The sequence below is a fragment of the Papio anubis genome, chromosome 6 (assembly GCF_008728515.1).
Source record: "Papio anubis isolate 15944 chromosome 6, Panubis1.0, whole genome shotgun sequence".
Classification (NCBI taxonomy): Eukaryota; Metazoa; Chordata; class Mammalia; order Primates; family Cercopithecidae; genus Papio; species Papio anubis.
The window spans coordinates 132,643,742-132,660,402 of record NC_044981.1 but is presented as its reverse complement, the minus strand read 5'-3'; the positions used below and the strand labels follow the sequence as shown (position 1 = coordinate 132,660,402).

Below are 16,661 nucleotides of genomic sequence, written 5' to 3'. Positions count from 1 at the left end.
ACATGTTAGAGGCAAGGCATTAAGCATCCATAGGGTGGTGCAGAATTCACTGTACCTCAAGAAGGTGAAAACTCTCACCACTCCATCCCTGGGATATAGTCTAAGTTTTAACAGAGAATATAGGGCACCATGATTGTAGGGAGATCTCTGAAATGAGAGATGCAGGCTTGGGGTAAGACAGATGGTGGAAGCCAAGCTCAGTGGCTCAACCCTGTAATCCCAGCTACTCAGGAGGCTGAGGCAGGAGGATCTCTTGAGCCCAAGGATTTCAAGACCAACCCAGGCAACATAGCAAGATCCCATCTCAAAAAAAAAAAAAAAAAAAAAGAGAGAGAGAAAAGGGAGGAATAGAAATATACACCTTGAATAGGACTTTCCCATCTAAAGGCATTTTTTTTTTATTGAAAACACTGTGCAAGCCGAATAAAACCTTTCTGCAGGTTGATATTTGTCCTCAGGTTGCCATTCTGCAATTTCTAGATTCAGTAGACTCAGCCCCTAAATAAAATAGGGTATGTTGGTCAAGCAATGTTGAATTTAGCAAGTGTCAGGACCGTGCTGGGCACTGGGGATAGATACGCCATTGAGATAAACAATAAAATCGGCTTGAATCTACTTTCAAGGTTAGCCCATGTTTGTGTCATGCTTGGAGCCAAACTTCACTGCAGTTTCCCTGTAGCTACCTTGTCATCCTGTCCCAGCCTGAGAGAGGCTGTCATTCAACTTTAGCCATAGGGGTGTGTACCTTATAAGGAAAAGAATCTGTAAGAACTTGGTAAATTTATTTGGGAATAAAGGACTAAAAGGAAGAAGGAGTGATTTGGGGAAATAAAGGAAAGTTTGCAATGAACTAAAGGTACATTCTAGTGAAAGGGAAGAAGTGAGTACTGGAGGATAGGAACTAGGTTAGGCAAAATGACTTGTGCCAAATTGTTACTTACTCTGCCTGATGTAAGTAGTTAATTAATAATTATAGAAATGGGCAACTGTTCTTTGACTTCTTTTATCTCACTGGCTTCAGCATGTTAATGAACAGTCCTTATTAGAGAGAAAGGTATCTAGCAGGCTGTTGACATTTCAGTGATAGAATAAATACTTTGCAGTATTTCCAGAGATGGGTAGTGTAAAACTATTTCTTCAATAGTTCACATGAACCTTTCTTTTGTTTTTTGTTTGTTTTTCGAGACACAATCTCACCCTGTTGTCTCACCCTGTTGGAGTGCAGTGGCATGATCTCAGCTCACTGCAACCTCCGCCTCCCAGGTTCAACCAATTCTCCTGCCTCAGCCTCCCAAGTAGCTGGGACTACAGCATGTGCTACCACACTTGGCTAATTTTTGTTTTTTCAGTAGAGACAGGGTTTCACAGTATTAGCCAGGCTGGTCTCAAACTCCTGGCCTCAGGTGATCTGCCAAAGTGCCAGGATTACAGACATGAGCCGCCATGCCCAGCCCACATGAACCTTTCTTCAACTTAAAAAAAATTAATTTGATGATGTAACCCAGGAAATGCTCATCCCATTATGCTGTGTAGGTATTTTAACACACTTAAATCCCTTTTCTGTTCCCAAAAGGACCTGGTCTATCTTTCAGAGCTAATAAGTAATGTTGATATTGATATTTTGATAATAACATCAAGGGGCACCTTAAACTAGAGTTTTTACCTTGTGAAATAGTTGGAAAGAGGGAGAGTGCACTGAGTCTTGTTAGACCCAAAAGGTACTTATGCAGCCATTGTTAAGAGCAGAACAGATAGAACTGAACTCTGGGCAGTAGCCAGTTGGGCATGCAGGATGAGTCACTGTGTCTCCAAGGCGAGAAGCAGTAGCAGATGAACACAGGTCACAGACCTGAGGACCTGTACCAGCAAGATCAGCCAGCAATGAGGAGACCTCAAAAGTGCCGCAGCCCTTATTCCCAACAAGCGATTAAAGACAACCAGATCTCCTGGGGCAAGGCAGATCCCCTGAGGGAGAGAAGAGTTAATGTGTCCCTTCTTGAAAGGTGCAAGTTCAAAATGTTCCCAAGTGATGTTCAGACCAAAGAGACAGCCCACAGGCCGGCCGCAAATGTGCAGCTCCTGGGCATAAAGTGTGCACACTGAGTTCAGTCCAAGGCCATTCTCTAAGCTGAAAGATTTGAGTACAGTGTATTTCAAAAAAACCGAGGCACCTCTGGAAATATAACGTCAACCGTGGAATTTCTAAAAACTCAAAATAAATCGACAGCTCTTTAATGAAGTAGAATTTTATTACAGAATTTCACAAAGAACTTAATATCTAAGTATAAAGATAGAAAGCATTGAAATTCATTAGCATCTATGATACAAGATTATTTTTCTCATACCTACCTCTACCACAACCCTAAATCAAAACAATTTTTTATGAAGCTTCAGCTTTCCTAGAGGTAAATTCCAGTACAATGTTTGGCATGCTATTAAGTGACTGGGAGTTGAAATCCTACTTCCTTTTCCTTTTCTTTCAAAGAAGGAAAATAGGGACTGTGCATATCAAAAATCAACGTTTCTAGGAAGTTGAAGGTTTGGGACAGTCTTCTTGGACACTCAATCCCAAATACGTGAAAGGCAGCTACTAGCGCAGCCAAGGCTGTAACACAGTCGTCCACCTTTGTGAGCCTCTCCCTTTCTAAATATAAAGAAAATTCGCAGACCTCCATGTTGAAAGGGTTTTTAACTTCCAACACAGGTGTGGATACTTGCACCTGAAAAAAAGAATGGAGTCATTACTGTGATACGTAAAATAGCTAAATAATAAAACAGACCTGAACTTAATCATGGTGTTGTTACAATAAATGGGCTTGTTGCAATGTAGCATATTTGTAAATACGACAAACATACTTCAACATAGGCCACCAACTTTGCTTTTAAATAAGTTATTGCGGTTGGGCTCGGTAGCTCACGCCTGTAATCCCAGCACTTTGGGAGGCCAAGGCAGGTGAATCACCTGAGGTCAGGAGTTCCAGACCAGCCTGACCAACACCATGAAACCCCGTCTCTACTAAAAATACAATTAGCTGGGCGTGGTGGTGCATGTCTATAATCCCAGCTACTCAGGAGGCTGAGGCACAAGAATCGCTTGAACCGGGAGGCGGAGGTTGCAGTGAGCCAAGATCACGCCATTGCACTCCAGTCTGGGCAACAGAGTGAGACTCTATCTCAAAAATATAAATAAATTAATTAAATATATAAATAATCGCAGGAAGATGTAAAATGTCAAACCAGTGGCTATTCACATACTACACACCTGTTCGTTCATGATGACAAAAAGACTGGGATCATCCCCAAAAACATCGGGGAGGAGTAAACACGTGGCTGTCAGCTTCATGTCTGTCAAAGCAAATACGTTGACATTTGAAGTAAAAATAAGCTTTTAGCAGTTGTAAGCTAAGCTGGTATTGAAACATCTGGATTTTTTGTTACCTTGGACAGAAAACAAACTAACCTTCCTAGATCAGTGTTTCACACCTTTTTAAACCACACCCTCTTCTAATAAAACATTCAGAATCTCATGTCTGCCCTCCAGAGCACTGCCAGGAGTAGACAAGAGTTCCGTACTGTCTGTCCATCAGCCAGGAAGATTTTATACTGCCCCTTGTGATGTGTATTGTAAAATTAACAGGTTACTAGTTCCCTAAATATAATTTTACAATATCCAGCATACTTTTAAAATCTGTAGCTCTCCTCCTCCCCTAATTTGAAAATTTCTTTTTCTCCCCACCAGTTGTTTCACTTATTACTTAAATATTGAAAATTGTTATTAAATATATTTTAGTAATGTAAATTTTTAATAATTTTTAAATATATTTTTAAACTCAATAAATGTAAATTATTGAATTTTACTGACTACCAAAGCATAACTTCTCTAGATATCCTGACAGATAGCAGACAAAATCACGCCGCTCCACAAGGTTTACTAACATTTCAACATGTCTTCATCTGTGTAATGTTTCATTTTTTCTTGCAATAGAATATGGATTGGATTGTCCACCACTGAAAAAGAAGTCAGTATATTTTCTGAATAGGATTCCAAAATGTGCCTTGTTTTCTTATAAATATCTGTTCTTGTAAGAAGTTGGAATTCTCTGAATATCTGACAAAAGAAGAAAGCAGTACATACATCAGATCACAAGAAAAGCTAATATATAGAATGTAAAGACATAAAACCTTTAGAATTAAGCTTTGAATGCTGGTTTAAACTAAGTACTCAGTATTTTAGAAGTTTTAGTGGAGAATTAAAGCCTTAGGATGAGGGAGGAGAAAAGAATGAAAGCGTGAAATGAATGTGAAATGATAAATAATGGGCATGGCAAATTTCTAAACCTACAGAATTAAAACTTTGGATGCAGACTCAACTAAATTGAGGATTCAAAGGGTATATGCATATGTAGGCTATTTGGGTTACCCAGCTAAGATTCTAAGAGCTTACATTTCTTTAGGTAAACTACATTGTTACGTCTTGTTCAACAAGCAGCAAAGAACAAAACTGATTTTAGGAAGCAACCCCTGAAAAATACCTAACCATAGTATCCTAAATCTAGGGAAAGGAGAGTGCTTTAGAAACACTGTAAGAGTAGACAGAGGTAAACAGTGAAAAACAATATATGGCCGAGCACTGTGGCTCATGCTTATAATCCCAGCATTTTGGGAGGCCAGGGCAGGAGGATCATTTGTGCCCAGGAGTTTGAGACCAGCCTGGGCAACACAGCAAAACCCTGTCTCTACAAAACACACAAAAATTAGCTGGGCATGGTGACACACGTGTATAGTCTCAGCTACTCAGGAGGCTGAGGTGGGAAGATAGCCTGAGCCCGGGGAGATCGAGACTGCAGTGAACTGAGACTGTGCTACTGTACTCCAGCCTGGGCAACTTAGTGAGACCCTGTCTTGAAAAGAAAGAAAAAGAAACAATGTATGTGCAGATTGGACTACAAGGTCAAAGCAAAACCAGTTTACTTTATGGAAGCCCCTTTCCTCAAACTACCCCTTCCTACCACTGCCTGAATTCTTCCCCCTCAGAGGATTCCCCCACCACTCCCCCTCTTGTTTTTAACAGAGTGGCATTATCAGATCATTAGCCACCCACACTCGTATGAATTAAATTTGGTCATTGCTTTTCCTAAAACTATAAAGAACAATCACATACTACCCACTGGGCCTCATTGTTCCTTGAATGCTTTGGTAGACTATAAATTGCCCAGAGATTAGGTCTGAAAGTTAAGTTGTCAGAAAGCTGGAATGCATAAGGCACAGTGTCTTTGTTACCAGGCAACCCACAGTGGGCCACTAATCTAGATTAATACCCTTAGAAAACTGTTTTCTCAGCAGGAAGATGTGAAGTGAAGGACGAAGAAGGTGAATACTCCACTGTTCTGGGCTCATAGCCTAAGAATTTGTTTTCTAACTTTTTGTTTTGAAATAATTTCAAGTTTACATTGAAGTTGCAGAAATAGTAAATAGAACTTACAAGTGCCCCCTGTGCAACTTCCCCCAATTTCTTATCCGTTTGAAAATGAGCTATAGACATAATGCCCCACTATTCCTTAATACCTTATTGTGTATTTCCTAAGTACAAGGACACTCAAATTCAGGAAAATCTACTACACATTCCATTCAAATTTGCCAGTTGTTCCGGTCATGTTCTTAACAGGTCCAGGATCTAATCCAGGATCACATACGAGATTTAGATACCACAGTCTCTGTAGTCTCCAGTTTCAAACAACTTGTTAGTTTCCTTGACAGTTTCTGAAACGTGGAGGCCAGTTACTTTGTAGAACATTTCTCCCTGGCAGTTTTACGATATTTCAGATGTGCATTTCTGGCAAGAATGTTAGCATTTCTCACTGTATCCGGAAGCACAAAATAGTAACTGGTTCCAGTATTGGAGATAATAACTTTTATTACTTGATTAAAAATGGAATTCACCAGGTTTTTCCACTGTAAAATTAATATATATTGTATTTTATAAGGAAATACCTTGAGTTTATTTAAATATCTTGTTCTTTGTATAACTCTGATCCATCAGATTCCACATCCATTAATGATTCTTGCCTGAATCAAGTACTACTATAATAGTTGCCAAATGGCGACTTTTCTAATTCCATTCTTTCTACATGGATTAGTTGGCTTTCTGTTTTAAGATAGTTTCTTTTCTTCCACATATATTTACTTATTTATTTCTATCACTACAGGTTAATAAATTCCCATCTTACCCAAACGGTTACAAATCTGATCCTTTCATTGCTTATAGAATTGCTCGAATTGCCCAGGCTTGGCCAGTAGGAGCCGCTTCAAATGGATTCCCATCCCCTCCTGGCATATCCTTATTAGTGTGCAAGCACTTCCTTCATTTCTGGCATTACACAGTATTTCAAACTCGTCTTGGTTTGTTGTTGTTTTCATTTTTGTTTTGCCCCCAACCGTGTAGTGAGCTATTTCTCCAAGAACCCTGATTCCTTTTCATGAAGAATTATCTTTAAAAACTAAGATTTTAGGCCAGGCACTGTGGCTCATGCCTGTAATCCTAGCACTTTGGGAGGCCAAGGCAGGAGGATCATTTGAGCCCAGGAGTTTGAGACCTGCATGAGCAACAGGGCGAAATCCATCTCTACAAAAAATACAAAAATTTGCCAGGCATGGTGGCACACGCCTGTAGTCCCAGATACTCAGGAGGCTGAGGTAGGAGGATCTCCTGAGCCCTGGGAGGCCGAGGCTGCAGTGAGCCATGATCATGACACTCCAGCTTGGACAACAGAGTGAGACACTCTCTCAAAAAAATACCCAACCAAAAAAAAAAAGATTTCAGCCCTGGTGTACTACTTGCTACAGACATATAATTGCTTTACACTTTCTCTTAGAAGAAATCTAGGAAATGTTTTAATTTACATAAACACAGGCACCCATTGATCCAGAAATATCGATAACTATATATCTATATGTAAATATTAAATAGCCATACATAAAGACTAAAACCATGAGTTCACATTGATACTTTCACTTCCAAACCAATACCACAGGGCTTTTCCTAACCTTCCCCTTCCCAAGCTTCTAACTCTCTTCAACAGTGAGATACCTGGCTCCCATTATATCTCAATGTATTTACTTATGAGCACAAACGTCTGTGTAGCCAAGCTCTCAGCTGTGAATGGTCAGCCACAGAAAAGCCTCCCTCTCCAACACTTATGCACTGCTAATGGGAATGTAAATTATTAGTTCAGCCACTGGGGAAAGCAGTTTGGAGATTTCTCAAAGAACTTAAAACAGAGCTACCATTTGACCCAGGAATCCCATTACTGGGTATATACCCAAAGGAATATAAAGACAGACACATGCACATATATGTTCACTGAAGCACCATTCACAATAGTAATAACACGGAATCCACCTAGATGCCCATCAATAGCGGACTGGATAAAGAAAGTGTACACGTACACCACAGAATACTACACAGCCATAAAAAAGAATGAAATCATGTCCTTTGCAGCAACATAGATGCAGCTGAAGGCCATTGTTCTAAGCAAATTAATGCAGGAATAGAAAACCAGATACTGCATGTTCTTTCTTGTAAGTGGGAGCTAACCACTGAGTCCACATGGACACAAAGAAGGGAACAATAGACCCCAGAGTCTACTTGAGATTAGAGGGTGGGTGGAAGGTAAGGATCAAAAAATTACCTATTGGGTATTATGCTCACTACCTGGGTGATGAAATAACCTGTACGCCAAACCCCCACGACATGCAGTTTACTTATATAACAAACCTGCACGATGTATCTACCCTGTTGAACCTAAAATAAACATTGGAACAAAAAAAAAGCCCCCTTTTTCACAACCCCAGATTATGTCCTACAAATTAATCGTCTTAATCCTTTTTCTTTCTGTTACTCAGATTGGATAATTCCTATTAATCTATCTTCAGAGTCACAGCTCCTTTCTTTTCATTTTCCAATATGCTCTTAAGCCTGTGCACATGGTGATGTTTTCATTTCAGATAAATGTTCTTTTCAGGTTTGAGTTTCAGTTTGGTTCGTGTGTGTGTGTGTGTGTGTGCACGTGTGTGCATGTATTTCATTTCTCTGCTGAGATTTCCTATGGTGATGATACATGGAATTCACTGGTCTTATCACATTCCCCACCATCCTGTCCTGAAGCAGCTGGCTTGCCAGACTGGTGGAGGGGTCTGTTGAAGACTCAGTTACAGCACCAGCTAGGTGGCAATACCTTGTGGGGCTGGGACAAGGTTCCCCCAGGCTGTATAAGCTCTGAATTGGCATCCAGGACACGGAGCAGTTTCTTCCACAGCCAGAATTCATGGGTCCAGGAACCAAGAGGTGGAAATGGGAATGGCAGTGCTCACTGTAACCTCTAATGGTCCACTAGTGGGGAGTCTGGATTAAATTATGTTCCTTTAAAGGGTGTTAAATTTTATTCTGATAGGCAGATAAATTACTGGTCGATCTTCTGGTCCTGTCAGACTTGATTTTATCATTTCTTTGGGCAATTTTGTTTTGTTGTTTGTCCTTAGTCCTAGCTAAGGTCCTGGCTCAAACTTAGGCATGGTTCTCACTCGTGAGCCATTGTTTTCTGGAGTCTCAGATGAATGCCCGAGGTGTTCTGCAGGGTCTCTACACACTGGAACAGAATTCTTTTTTCTTTTCTTTTTCTTTTTTTTTTTTTTTTTTTTTGAGACAAAATCTCACTCCATCGCCCAGGCTGGAGTCCAGTGGCATGATCTTGGCTCACTGTGCCTGCGCCTTCCAGGTTCAAGCCATTCTCCTGCCTCAGCCTCCTAACTAGCTGGGATTACAGGTGTGCACCACCACACCCAGCTAATTTTTGTATGTTTAGTGGAGGCAGCATTGCACCATGTTGGCCAGGCTGGTCTCGAACTCCTGACCTCAAGTGATCTGCCTGCCTCAGCCTCCGAAAGTGTTGGGATTACAGGCGTGAGCCACCACACCTGGCCTGAATTCTTATTAGCAACACTGTGTGAAGTCTCAGCTCTCAGCCAAGGATCCCCAGGGCATCCGTGTGTAGACTTCGGCTCTAGCCCACTTTCCTCCAGTGCCTGTCCTACAAAGGCCAGCTGCTTCGTCATTCCTCAACTCTGATCTCCTCCTGTGTAGCTCCGTGAGACCTCCGCATTCTGCTTGACTCCCACCATTCTGTACAGTGAGCTAGAAAGTAACCCATGCACAAAACTGAGGCACATCTTATGTCTTTCCCTGTTATCAAGGATCAGGGTCCTGCAATGTCTGTTGCCTAATGCCTGAGTGCAGTTGCCTCATACATATTTTTTATTTCCAGCTTTATCCATGTTAACAGTGGGAAGACTAAGACAGTACCAGTTACTCCATTTGGGCCAAAACCAAACTCAGATTCTTTATTTTTTTAATTTTTTGAGACTTTATTAGCTGGGATTCTCATGTACTTCACTTAAAGAGATGGTGATTGAAATTGTTTCTCAGGAAAGCAGAAACTATGACATCTGAAAGGATTTTTTGGAAAATTTGGGGAAGGGTTTCAGTTTGTGTTTGGTATTTTCCTTCTCTCAGCTCCCTCCTACTTGCCTTGTGCAACATCCAATAGATCCCAGTAACACATTCTTAGTTGATAATATTTTAGATAATCTAATAAATTGTTACATTCTGAGTTTTTAAATATTTTGTTGAAAGAAAGTGTTTTGAGGAAGGAGGTTAATGAGCATGGAGGTGATGGAGGGTCAGTGTTAACAGTCAGGACCACCCCCCACCTCAGCTGCTAGTGTTCTGCCACCCTGTCTCCACCAGCTCCCTAAGCACTCAGTGTTTTCACAATGGCAGGAGCAACAGGCGGTGGGGGTGGTTTGGTGCAGGGACATCTGTCTTCTTATGGGATTGTTTGTTAACTAGGTATTTGCAAGGTCAAACTTGCTTTTATTTTAGGAAGCACACAAGGGTTTTATAAATTGGAAATCCCAGCTGCATAGGGCTGAGTTAGGGAGGTACTTCCTGGAAAAACCGAAAATGATTCGTTCTTTTGTTTAAAACAATCAATAAGGTCAGGTGCAGTGGCTCACGGCTGTAATCCCAGCACTTTGGGAGGCTAAGGCAGGTGGATCACCTGAAGTCAGGAGTTCCAAGACCAGCCTGACCAACATGGTGAAACCCTATCTCTACTAAAAATATAAAAATTAGCCAGGCATGGTGGTGTGCACCTGTAGTCCCAGCTACTTGGGAGGCTGAGGCAGGAGAATCACTTGAACCTGGGAGGCAGAGGCTGCAGTGAGCCAAGACTGTGCCACTGCACTCCAGCCTGGGTGACAAAGTAAGACTCTGTCTCAATCAATCAATCATCAATCAATAAAAACAGTCACTAGGCAACTCTATTCAATAAGCACAGTCATTACTCCATATTTTGGATATAAAGGGTGAAATACTTGAGGAATGGTGCAGAAGATACACCTATGCCACAGTGGGAGGCCTTAACAAAGCACAGGGGACAGCCTCAGGTCTGAAATCTCTCTGCTCCTCACACAAGCTGTGACAGACCTCCACCTTACTGTCACCAATGGTTCTTTAAAAAGCTGCTTGGCCGGGCACGGTGGCTCAAGCCTGTAATCCCAGCACTTTGGGAGGCCGAGACGGGCAGATCACGAGGTCAGGAGATCGAGACCACCCTGGCTAACACGGTGAAACCCCGTCTCTACTAAAAAATACAAAAAAAAATTAGCCGGGCGAGGTGGCGGGCGCCTGTAGTCCCAACTACTCGGGAGGCTGAGGCAGGAGAATGGCGTAAACCCAGGAGGCGGAGCTTGCAGTGAGCTGAGATCCGGCCACTGCACTCCAGCCTGCGCGACAGAGGGAGACTCCGTCTCAAAAAAAAAATAATAAAAATAAAAATAAAAAAATAAAAAGCTGCTTAACATAGTCCATTTATATTCATCAGTAGGACTTTGTAGGCTGCACTCCAATGAAGACCCCTAAGGCTGCGACATTAGTGATCACAATAGCCTTACCAACCTCCACTAATTCATTCAGCATTCAAAACAGCAAGATTACATTGCTGTGTCACACGTGTGGCTCTGCTAGGCACTTTGGGAACTGTTAATATTAAAACATGCTCTCTACATGTAAGAAATGTTTAGACCGTAAGTTTGACAGGCTTTTGCTTTAAGACTGTGTTTTGCAGCTGTGTCCATTTGGCATACTTTTCTAACAGCCAGAGGCGACTGGCTATTACAGTTCCTAATAACCCGAAGATGAAGGGGAAACAAGCGAAAGCCACCGTATGGTTGCTGAGAGGATTAGGTAGATTAATCCTTGGAAAGCACTGAGAACATGCTGTTACAGAGGAGCATTCAGACATTTGCTACTTATGTCACTATTAAAATAATACCTACAGGCAATTCCTAATTCCCTTTGTTCAGAAGAAAAATATGTAGATGTTTCATGTTTAATTTGGTTAATTGAATACATAGAATTTCTCCATGAAATGCGTTCTCGGGTAAAACCTTTGATGATCTTTCATTATATACCACCACCAAAAATTACCCTAAAATTGTGAAAGACCCTTGAATGGCCACTGTAAGTGAACTAAATGGAAGGGTATTTGATTGATTCACCCATTACATTTCATAAATATATATATATATAATTTTTTTTTTTCTTTGAGACAGGGTCTCACTGTGTCACCAGGTTGGAGTACAGTGGCCCAATCGTGGCTCACTGCAGCCTTGACCTCCCTAGGCTTAGGTGATCCTCCTGCCTTAGTCTCCCAGAATAGTGGGACTACAGGCATGCACCACTAAGCTCGGGTAATTTTTGTACTTTTAGTAGAGATGGGGTTTTACCAGGTTGCCCAGGCAGGTCTTGAACTCCTGGGCTCAAGCAATCCACCCACCTCAGCCTCCCAAAGTGCTGGGATTACAGGCGTGAGCCACCATGCCCGGCGCTAAATTTCATGTATTTTTAAGAACACTTATGAAATTATGTGGGATCATAAAGGAAACATATTTTTAGTAAGGAGGCATAATAACAGTTCCTTAATAAACTCCCTTGATTATATAGAAGCATGACAGGGGATAATGATTCACATTGTCAAAATGCCCCTAAGTGATGATCCACCAGCCTCCACAATATGTCCAATGACAGAGAACTCTTTAGTTCTGAAGGCAGCCAGTGCCTATTATCTGGATACGCTTACTGAAATTCTTCTTTTTTTTTAAATATTCCTTTTTCAGGGTTAGGAAAGAGGGTGGGTGGGGAGGGTCTGCTTCCTGAAACTCCTATCAAATGACTCTGGTTGCAGCCCTTTGGGCCTCACGTCCCACTGAGATTCACCCCCACTGTCTCGCTATGCTGTCCTGTTACCACTCCAAGAGGAAAGAGGGAAAAATCCATTTGGACACCGTAATCCCAGCACTTTGGGAGGCCGAGGCAGGCAGATCACCTGAGGTGAGGAGTTCAAGACCAGCCTGGTCAAAATGGTGAAACTCCATCTCTACTGAAAATACAAAAATTAGTCAGGCATGGTGGCACACACCTATAGTCCCAGCTACTCAGGAGGCTGAGGCAGGAGAATCGCTTGAACCTGGGAGGCAGAGGTTGCAGTGAGTTGAGATCGCACCTCTGTACTCCAGCCTGAGCAACAGAGCAAGACTCTGTCTAAAAAAAATATATATATATATTTATAAAATATTAAAATATATATGTGTATATGTGTGTGTATATATATTTAATATATATATAGTATATATACACACATATATACTATATATATTATATATAGAGAGAATAAAGTGAATAAAGATACCTGATAAGGGCACTTCAAGAAAGGAAACAGTTTAAGAATGTCCTTCAGAGGTGTTTGGCTGCCAATCATCTTTCTTCTTATTTCCAAAGTTTGGCTCATTCTCTTGTCAATTTCTCTCCAGTCCTTTTCTGTTTTCACATATTCTTGCTGGAACCACTTAATATGTTCATCCAGCTCAGAATCGAAACAAACAGCTTCTTCCTGCAAAACATTTTCAATGTATCAATGGATTCCATGTTTCTATGAAAACATGAATTTCAGGCTGTTACTGCACACTCTTAGCTCATTCCTAAGATGAGTATCGCCATGCCTGGTTACACTTGACATTGAACATAACTAATAAATGGACACTCTTTAATGACAATAAATTAGATAGTTAATTACTTATCATGGAATTATAATCTATTCTCTTGAAAGATCTAAAGGAGTTACTTTAATTCCTGTGTTATCCTTGTATATGGAGATAGATTATCCAGAAGGTTCCCACTGAATAAAATGTTGCTCATTTCTATGCATTTAAATTTTAGAAGATAAAATGTTAAGAAGATATTTTTAAAAGTATTAAGGTTTTGTTATTACTATTGTTTATCTTTTTTCTTTTTAAATGACTTTTTATAGCTGCAGTACCACGCCATATAATCCAAATTCAAAATAATAACTGGTTATTTTCTGATGCTAAATCATTAAACTAATAATTTTATTCACCATACAACAGGGTAAGTTGGGCGGGGTGGGGGCAGCTAAGAAACACCTCACTTATTCTTGTTGAAAATCTAAGACAATCAGCTTTGAGGAAATAAGAAAAATATCTTTCTAGAAATACGAGTTAAGAGGACAGTCAGCTGAACTGCACATAAATGAAAGTTGATCAGCCGTCTAGCTGACCAGAATGCGAACAGATGATACCTATAAAGGATGAAAAAGACGATAAGGAGCCTACAGTCCTCTTATATCAAGGCTTTTACAAGCACATAGGAAAGCCTCAGTAGATCTACTTTCTGTGGACACAGAATGACTAACAAGACCTAAACCAAGTGAACAAACTCCTAGAAAAATAAAATTATCAAAATTAAGAAGAAGTTCCTATAATCTTACATAAATTTAATTGGAAGATAAAAGTATTTCCACAAAGAAAATATCAAGAAAGACTTGAGGGTTTTACACAGAAAATATACTTAACTTTTGAAACAGAATGTTCAAATTTATGCAAAAATTTTCAAGAAAAAGTAACGGAGGCCAGGCATGGTGGCTCACACCTGTAACCCCAGCACTTTGGAAGGACAAGGCAGGAGGATCACCTAAATCCAGGAGTTCAAGACCAGCCTGGCCAACATGGCGAAACCTCACCTCTACTGAAAATACAAAAATTAACTGGACGCGGTAGCACACACCTGTAATCCCAGATACTTGGGAGGCTGAGGCATGATAATTGCTTGAACCGGGAGGCGGAATTTGCAGTGAGCCAAGATCACACCACTATACTCCAGCCTGGGCAACAGAGTGAGACTGTCTCAAAAAAAAAAAAAAAAGAAAGAAAAAAAGAAAAAAGAAAGAAAGAAAAATAAAAGAAAAAAGGAAGAAAAAAAAGGAATACTCTCTAACCCATCCTACGAAACCTCTATGACATTGATCCCCAAACCTGAAAGAACAGTGTAAGAGAGGAAAAGTGCAGGTCACTCTCATTGATGAATAAAGGTGCAGATATCAGAAACAAGGAAGAACTAACTTGAATTATTATACCTCAGAAACTCAAGGGTGGTTTGAAATTGGCAAGGGAACTATAGTAAATTAAAAGAAAACATGATTGATTTACCCATTACGTTTCACATACTGTCATATTAAAATCTCAATTTGAGGGCCACTGTTAGAGAAAGATTCGGGGCAGAAAAGAGTAGGTTTTGAGAAATGTGGTGTATGAATAGTTTGGCACAGCAGCTCACACCCAGTAATCCCAATACTTTGGGAGACTGAGGCCGAGGGTTACTTGAGGCCAGGAGTTTGAGAGAAGCCAGAGCAACATAGCAAGGCTCTATCTCTACAAAAATAATAATAAATGTTGGGAGGCCGAGGCGGGCGGATCACCTTAGGTCAGGAGTTTGAGACCAGCCTGGCTAACGTGGTGAAACCCTGTCTCTACTAAAAATACAAAAACATAGCCAGGTGTGGTGGCGCACGCCTGTAATCCCAGCTACCCGGGGGACTGAGACAGGAGAATCGTTTGAACCCAGGAGGCAGAGGTTGTGGTGAGCCGAGATCGTGCCACTACACTCCAGCCTGGGCAACAGAGTGAGACTCCGTCTCAATAAACAAATAAATGATAATAATAAAATTACAACAGTTCTGTAATTTTACTTGGACTATCTAAACACGTGTAAACATCATATACTGCATTAATTAAAGATGAAAAAACATGACCATTTCAAATAATGCAGAAAAAGTATCTTATATAATATTCATCTATGATTAAAGAAAAACACTTTTGTCAAAATAACAGAAATTTTCAAAACCTATAAAGTTATATACCTAAAAACCTATAGTTAACATAATTTTTTTTTTTTTTTAGACAAGGTCTCACTGTGTCTGTCACCCAGGCTGAAGTGCAGTGGAGTGATCACAGCCAGTGCAGCTTCAAACTCCCAGGCACGAGTGATCCTCCCACTTCAGCGTCCCAATAGATGGGCCTACAAGGCCCTGCCACCACACCTGGCTAATGTTTGTGCTTTTTTATAGAGACAGGTCTTGCCATGTTGCCCAGGCTGGTCTTGAACCCCTGGCTTAAGTGATCTGCTACCTTGGCCTCCCAAATTGTTGGGATTACAGGCATGAGCCACCGCGCCTGACAGATATGATTGTTAATGGTGAAATTTTAAAAGAATAATCTTTAAAATCAGAAGCAACACAAAGATGATTTATTATACTCTTACTCAGCCTGTACTGAAATTCCAGTCAGAGTAGTAAGATAAGTAAATAAAAGGTATAAAAATTGAAAAGACAGAAATAAAATTGTCATTATTCATAGATTATGTGATTGTTCAAAAGAAAACTTAAAATTATGCAGATGTGATTTGTTACAACTGAGTTTTTCAGAGCAACTGAATACAAGATAAATATTCTAACATATACTAACATAGAAAATACAATTTTGTACCATTATGTTTTGCAAAAAAAATTAAACTGCAAAAAAACTTGTAAGATACCTAGGAATAAAACTTACAAAAAATGTGCAAGACTTTTAAGAAAATTATGAAACTATAAAATATTAATGAGACTTAAATAAATGGTTAGTCTATTATGTTTACAGCTAGAAAGATTCAATATTGTAAGAAAGTCATCTTTCTCCAAGTAGAGCTGTTGATTCGATTTCTGTCAAAATACCAAACCTATCGAAAACCACAAGTTTTTTTAAATCAGAACTTGACTAGCTGATTCTAAAACTCACTTGAAAGATTAAAAACCTCAGGAATAACCAAGGCATTCCTAAAGAATAATAAAGCAGTGATGGGAAAGTATCAAGACATTTTACAGCTATGTAAGTAAGGAAGTTGGTATTGATGCAGGGATAGATGACTTTGCTAGTGGAAAACAGCAGAGCTTATAGACACAGAGCCAAGGAAACAACAGAGATGGCATCACGAATCTGAGGAAGAGAAGAACTATTTTCTAAAAGGTGCAAGAAAATTTTCTATCCATAAGAAAAAAAAACTTCCATATGGCTTAAGAAGTTAAATTTTAAGAGCAAACACTTAAAAATATTTAAAGAAAATATAGAAATATTTCTTATCACTTCAAGGTAAGAAAGGATTTCCTTTTTAAAAGTGTTACCAATGGAGGACCTTGACTACAAGTCATCCAGGT

At 40.1% G+C, this 16,661-nt stretch overlaps 1 protein-coding gene across 4 annotated transcripts in view; it reads right to left on the bottom strand.

Annotated features, from left to right (window-relative positions):
- Nucleotides 1-2,230: 2,230 nt before the first annotated feature.
- Nucleotides 2,231-16,661, bottom strand: part of SAMD3 (sterile alpha motif domain containing 3) — a 66,319-nt gene continuing 51,888 nt past the window's right edge. For all 4 annotated transcript variants that reach the window (XM_031667447.1, XM_031667448.1, XM_031667445.1 and 1 more), the window contains 4 exons: nt 12,807-13,007; nt 3,937-4,108; nt 3,263-3,345; nt 2,231-2,720 (listed from right to left, as the gene is read on the bottom strand). In XM_031667447.1, coding sequence (XP_031523307.1) covers nt 2,436-2,720; nt 3,263-3,345; nt 3,937-4,108; nt 12,807-13,007 — 741 coding nt within the window. In that variant the 3' untranslated portion in view covers nt 2,231-2,435. The remainder of the gene's footprint in view (nt 2,721-3,262; nt 3,346-3,936; nt 4,109-12,806; nt 13,008-16,661) is intronic.